Below are 6,897 nucleotides of genomic sequence, written 5' to 3' on the forward strand. Positions count from 1 at the left end.
GAACGGAACAAGAAGTCACTCTCTTCCTCTCTCTCTTAGGGGTCCTCAGAGAACCAATCAGTAAAACGAAAAATAAAAATTAAAAAAAAAATCAAAATTAAAATTAAAAATCTTCAAGGGGAAAAAAGAAAGAAAGAAAGGAAGGAAGGAAGAAAGAAAAAATAATAAAAGAGCAAAGGAAAGCACCCAGTACTTTGGACAGGACACAGATTTGTGTGACTGGGAAAATTTGTTGGTGTTTTTTCTCTCTCTCTCTCTCTCTCTCTCTCTTTTTTTTTTTTTTTTTTTTTTTTTGTTTTGTTTTGTTTTGTTTTGTTTTGTTTTGTTTCGCTTTCTTTAATCCTTTCACCAGGTCCTACCGTATAGTAAGGTGGAGCAGGACATGGCAGTGCCATAGTCAGAAGTGGAAGAGTTCAGGTGAGACAAACTGGAGACTTGGCTCTGCAGGGAGGAAGGGCTGGCCGAGTGCTGTCCCATGTCGGGAGACTGCCCCGCACTGTTTGTCTGATGGCTCTGATGCTGTCCGAGGCTGTTGCCATTGGTGGCCACCGTGATGGTCGTGGCCGCCTGCTGCGGGTGGCTCTGGATGGCTGCGGTGGGGGTGTTGGAGCCCGCCTGGCAGGGCTTGCCATCCTTCACTAGCACCGGCACAGCCACCCTCCTGGGGGACTGCTGCTGCTGGCAGGAGCCGTTCTCCTGTTGCATCTGTTGCTGCGCAGCCTTGTCTTTGGCCTGCCGCTTCATCTTGTAGCGGTGGTTCTGGAACCAAATTTTGACCTGAGTCGGGGTGAGGTGGATCATGCTGGCTAAATGTTCCCTCTCGGGGGCGGAGAGGTATTTCTGCTGCTTGAAACGTCTCTCCAGCTCGTAAACCTGGGCCTGGGAAAACAGGACCCTCCGTTTCCTTCGCGGCGTGCTCTGCAGCGGGGCCATGCTCTTGCTCACGTCCCCCAGGGAGCTCAGGCCGCCCATGCCTCCCATGTTCATGCCCGAGGACGGCGCCATGAAGCGGGAGACTGCAAGGCAGAAGGGGCGCGCTGTCAGCGGCTCGTTTCGGCCCCGCGCTGCCCCCGCTCGCGCCGCCGCCGCTTCTCGCGTTCCCCCGCCGCCCGCGGGACCCCCTCACTCCCGGCCCGGCCCCACTCGCCCTTCGCGCCGCCCGTGTGCTGCCGCACGGTCCCTGCGGTTGTCGGCTCCCGCGGCCGGGGTTCCGCCGAGCCGGGCTCTCCCGTTCCCCCCGCTCCTCCGCGGCTCCAGCGGCTCCAGCGGCTCCGCTTCCCTTAGTCCTGCTGGGATCGGGCGGAGCGCTGGGGGCCGGGCAGTGCCGGGTTCCCTGCGGCTGTATCCCACGCCGATGCTCTGCTGCCGGCTCCCCTCCTCCCTCCTGCCGCCCCGGGAGCAGCCGCGAATCGCCCTGCGAGGGGGGACGGGGCCCGATCCTCCGATAGAAGAACGGACAGAGCGGAGGCGGATGAGTGGGGTCCGCACCGACTTTTGCCCCCGACGCCCGCGGGGCAGAGAGGGACGCAGCCACCCCCCAGCGGACAGCCGGCCCCGGGCTCACTTACTTGAGGAGAAGCGGGGGTCCGGGTTGGTGCCGTACCATCCTGTCGCTGAAGCACTGTTTCGCATGGTGTCCTGGTAAGGCGGGAGCTCGCTCATGTTGCCCAGGTTCCCATTGCAGTAGCCCCCCATCGTAGCGTGGGAGAGCTGGGGGACCCCTGCCGCTGTCATATGGTAGGCGGCAGTCACCGTTCCGTTGTGGCCCATGGGGTGTTGCTGCATGGCCGGCTGCGAAACCTGAGACTGTCTGTAGGCTGACAAGGGAGCCCCCAAGTTACTGCCCTCCATGCCCACTTTCTTGTAGCTTTCCTCCAAAGGACTCAAGATGTCAGACACTGAGAAAGGAGTCGTATGCTTTGGGCTCATCGACATGATTCGGCGGCTGGGGAAAAAAAAAAAAAAAAAAAAAAAAAAAAAAAAAAAAAAAAAAAAAAAAGGAAGGGGAGGCAAATCTTTTTTTTTTTTTTTTTTTTTTTTTTTTTTTTTTTTTTTTTTTTTTTGCCAAATATTCTGGTGTTGCCTTAACGCCGATCTTGTTGGATGTACACGTAACCGAGTGGACGAAGTCCGCCTTAATTGGATTGAGTGGAGGCTCAGGGCTGCCTTTCGTTTGTTTTAGCCAGACGCCAGGTTTTAGGCTGCCACCAGAGGCGGGGCATAGGCACTAAAGCAACAAGACAATAGAAGCCTACATCTTGCCCAAGATAATTAGCTTACATGCTGATGACAAGGTAAACACCTTTAAGTTTTACTTGTCAGGATTTTTTTTATGTCTTAAAAAAAAAAAAAAAGAGAGAGAGAGAGAGCGAGCGAGCGGCAGGGAGATGGAAATAGAGAGAGACCCCGTGAGCAGAACTCATTTTATTTTTCTTGGGGATTACAGTATTGTGGACCGGTAGTGGAGAGCAATGCCAAAAGCCCCCGTTTGCCCATGTGGAGGGATTTCAGATCAGACGCGGGTGGGCTGGCAGACTGGCAGGTGGCCCTCGGGAGAGCTGCGGGCACGGGACTGCTGCCACTGGGCACACGGAGCAGCCCTCCTCTACCCCCCAGATCTGCCGGGAGGGGTTCCGCAGCCAGCGATCCGCACACCTCCCGCTGCCCGGGCACCCCTGGCACCTGGTATCCCAGGAACCTTTCTGTACCCTCTAAGACCCTCGGAGTGACACCCCTTGTGCGAGGATCGTATCTCTCCCTGAACCTACAAGTTCCATTTACCTAAGGCTTTCTTGTCTCTTTTTTTTTTTTTTTTTTTTTTTTTTTTTTTTTAAACCTCAGAGAGAGGTGGAAGATACAAGTTTATAAAAACGAGCAGCAGTTAAATTGCTCCGAGCGACACGCTACTGAAACAGCTTAGAGCAAGACGTCTCTCCCTATTCCCAAAGGCAAAGGCTGCTCCAGGCTCCCGAAGTCCCTCTGAACCCGAAGCTGCTCTCTAAGGTTATTTATACAGCGCGGGAGCTGCATGGAGAAGACCTCTCGGGTCATCTGCCTCACCAACCTTGCTAACGAACACCTGCCACTTAGAATCAACATCAATTTCTGCCATTTTCGGATCAGTTATGGGATCCGGCTTAAGAACAAAGGAGAACCCACTCCCAGCTCCGCGCACACACACGCGGCGAGCAGCCCGTCACAGCTCCGGGTCCCCACGCGCGTACCGCGGGGCGGTCCGGGAGGAAGGGAGGAACCTCCACTAGGCAATTTGTACCCCGGCCCATAGCCCTGGGAAACTCGCTTAATAAAGCGATTACCTGAATATTAAGGAAATTACGGAGAAGGTACAGTTAACCCAGTGACTTTGAAGTGTCAAGTAACTATTTAGTAATTGCACTTGTAAATATATTGGTGCTCGGCTGGTTCGTGCTTAAAAATGCAAAAGTGCACTTGCTACCCGGGAACAACTAAATATCTTTGTCTAAAGTGGCAGCGTAAATAGCCGGTCGCTTTGTGACTGCGCTCGATATTAGCGCATAAGGATCATTTTGCCTCATTCAGTAGGCAAGAAACCGTTTAGGAGAAAGTAGGTTCCCGTATGAGAGTTAACATCCTTGAAGGGTAAGGCTCAGCCTTGATTACACTTTAGAGCTCCGCGAGAGGTGAGCTTTTCCACACACATACACCGGGGGACTCTCCTTCCATCAGGCCCTCGGCCCTTCTGGCCCTGCTTGGCTCCCCCCAGCCCCAAGATGGGCTTCTGGGGGTCTGCCGTGTCCCACAGGCAAAAGAGCCGTTTCACGCTGGGGGGTGGCTGCTCTGAATTCGGCCTCTTTCCTTTCCGGACCTTTGGATCACTTCCTTGCAGATCCCTGGGACATTAATTTCCCCCTGCCTCCCACTCCTGTGCTTCCCCCCATCCTCCCCACCCCCACCCCCACACTTCCCCCCCAGTCCCCCCCACCCCCACCCCCCCCTTTTCTGCGCGCGATTTTCAGTAAGATCTTCGAGTTCGCTCTTAAAGAGAGAGATATTAGACCTCACCTTGTGGGGTTTTGCTTGTTTGTTTGCTTCTGTTTCCCTTGGATTCCTCGACCATTACCTCCGTGCCTGCTTTATAGGCCTTAAAGAACAGGAGGGTGTGGATAGAGGAACAAATAATACCGAAGGATCCACTGTCACAACAGTCCCGGGAGGAAGGACGGTGGTGCAGAGCCGGGGCCGGGCTGGGGACTGCCCATAGTGCACTGTCCCGGGCACCGCCACTTCGATGGGGTGTGCTCGGGCAGCCCTCGAAACGCTGCTTGGTGAGATGGAGCCGAACGAATCCGGCCCTGACCCTGCACGGGGGCTGGCAGAGGGGAATTAGAGCGAGAGCAGCGGGGTGGAGATCTCCTAGAGGGCTGAGCGCTGTCTGTGAATACTAAGGATCTGCACCCCGCAAGATCCAACCTGCACTTTTGAGCCCTTCCGGATCGATCCAGTGAGATGGAGTAGGGCAGCCCCTGATCCACCTTACCGCCCCAATTAGCTCTGCATGGCCAGTCGAGCCGCGGCTGCTTCTCTCTGCCGCCTTTTCGGAGCCCACCCCTCTCCTCTCGGCCCCCACTGTCGGAGCTATGTCCTCGCTCATTCCCGGGGGGGCGGGGGAGCAGCGCCCGGCAGGGCCCTGCTTGAGCTGCCTCTGGAGCTACGTTCGTTTACCTGATGCTGCCGTTTAGGGACACGCTCGAGTTAAGAGGAAATGCTAAGGAGGAGAGCAGGGAAGATGAGCCACGTTTTGCCTGGAGGAAGCATTTTCATGAGAAAGGCATGGTCTTCACCCCGTATTTGCAGAACGCGGCTACACGGACGTCCCTTCAATAGCTTCTGACCCCACACAATCCGTTTGATAACACTCGAGAGGTGGAAGAATGTGAGACTTTGTCAATCAAACGGTGCCAATCCCAATGGAAATGGTGCCACCAACACCGCAGCGCGTTTCCTCATCAACTGGATTGCGGGGGCTGGGAACTCAAGGAGCGCCTTTTGAAAGAGCGCGCAGGGCTCTCCAAAGCCAACAATGTCTTTTTTATGAGAGCCGCTGTGCTTCCCCGAAAGGAAACCAACGTGCTCGGCCAGGCAGCGCCGCGAGGGGCTGCTGGAGGATCCGCCACCCACTGCGGTGGGCACAGAAGGCTGCTCGGCTCCCACCCGGGGCCCTTGTCCCAAACTCTTTCCACTCCCCTCTAAGCCCCTCCGGAGCCCGTGACTCCCGCAGAGCAGGGAGCCGTCCATCCTGAGCCCGGCCCCGAGCCAGGTCGGCTGCAGTCTCCGGGGGGAGAGGGGCAGAGGCCGAGCGATGCGTGCTGCGCTCCTCAAATGCAACTTCGTAACAGAAAGAAACGAACCCTCTCTCAGCCAGGTAGTCCGGCTTAGAACGGGTGAGGTGAGAGTTGGGGTAAACCTCCTTCTGCGCTGGTTATTAGCAGAAGCATAACATGCGCGCAAAGATTCAAATTCCCTTCCCAAAGCCCTGAGCCTACAAAGGGGAAAGATGACCCGCGGCGCTGGGAGAGCTGGCTGCGGTACTTCCCTCTTGGCCGACCCTCAGAAGGACTTCAGCTCTGGTGCCGTGTGCGTGTCGGCGCACCCCTCCAGAGTGTGCCCGGCACACCACGCCCGGAGCCCAGGAAGGGAGCGGAGGGGCCATTCCCGCAGCGGCCGCGCGGGGCGGCCCCGTGTGGCTGTGACCGCGGGCACATCCCTGAGCCTGAAGCACTGTCCTGCCGAGCGCTCGTGTTGGTGGGGCTCAGCGAGACTACTTCCCTTCGGGGAATAGCCACCCTTCCCCAGTCATTTTGTGAAGCTGAGGAATGCCTCAGTGGACCGGTCGCTATCTCTTCTCCTGGGGATCTAAGCAAGCAAACCAAGCAAAGCCCCAAAGGGAAATTCTCACCCCTCTGCAGCGCACGCCCAGTTGCTCCTCCAGCTGCTCAGGGCGTGGAGCATTTCGCATGCAGGACCCACTCGCGAGGCTTTGCCCTCCTGAACCACTTCCCGGCTGGCTCCCGAACTCTTCTGACCCGATGCTCCGACCCCCGGCTTTTCCTCTGCCGGGCCGTTCCCGGCCGAGAGAGACAGGGAGGGGCCAGCAGTGAGGTGCCAGGGCCGGGCTCCGAGGCCGCTGGGGCGGGCGGGGACCCTGTGCCCGGACCCAGTGGCACGCCTAGGCCCGGCGCCTCTGCGCTGCCCCGGGTGGTGGCTGCGGGCACGGAGGGCCGCCGGCAGCATCGTGCTGGGATGTGTTTTGGCACCTGCCCCGGCACCGTTATAATCAGCTATTAGTGCAGTGGCCTCATTGCCACAAAGCATGCGATTCCCACCACGTCTGTAGATTGCCACAGTGCTGTCAGTACAGGTGTGCAGGACTCATTGAGGACACAAAGCAAATTTGGTGCCGTGTCAGAATGTGGCTGCACCAGAGGTGGCTGAGACAATTTGCAGAAAGTTATGTGTTTTAGTTATGTGTTATATGTTAGTTAAAAATATAAGCATGGTTCACACAGATGTAAATACATACGACAATACTTAGTATCAGCACATACCTACAAACAGAATCTTGCCAGGATTGAACTATTTATCGGTTTTTAGATACAGCTATCAGTATATTACCTCAGATAATGCAGGAGTTACGTGTTTGTGTCTGTATACCCAGATATGCACACATACATGGTGAGGTGCATACCTTCGAGAGCGGCTGTGCATGAGCACATATTTGCGCTCACATTTCTGATCCCCAGCTCTGTCGCCTGCACATACTGCCAAGAGGAAGCCGACCTGCAGGTGGGCCACCTGCCAGCCCGCACCCTGCCCTCTCTGAGACGACAGCGGCTCTCGGCCCGGCGCCGGTGGGTG

The 6,897-nt window shown here is 56.3% G+C and overlaps 1 protein-coding gene across 1 annotated transcript; it reads right to left on the minus strand.

The window, feature by feature from the left end:
• Positions 1-345: 345 nt before the first annotated feature.
• Positions 346-5,991, minus strand: NKX2-1 (NK2 homeobox 1; the record flags this gene model as incomplete). The annotated part of the gene is made up of 3 exons (XM_079536618.1): positions 346-1,016; positions 1,569-1,945; positions 5,939-5,991. 3 exons carry the CDS (start codon positions 5,989-5,991, stop codon positions 346-348), a joined length of 1,101 nt encoding a protein of 366 aa, XP_079392744.1.
• Positions 5,992-6,897: the final 906 nt, after the last annotated feature.

This window comes from Tetrao urogallus (genome assembly GCF_951394365.1).
Source record: "Tetrao urogallus genome assembly, chromosome: 6".
In the NCBI taxonomy this organism is placed as follows: domain Eukaryota; kingdom Metazoa; phylum Chordata; class Aves; order Galliformes; family Phasianidae; genus Tetrao; species Tetrao urogallus.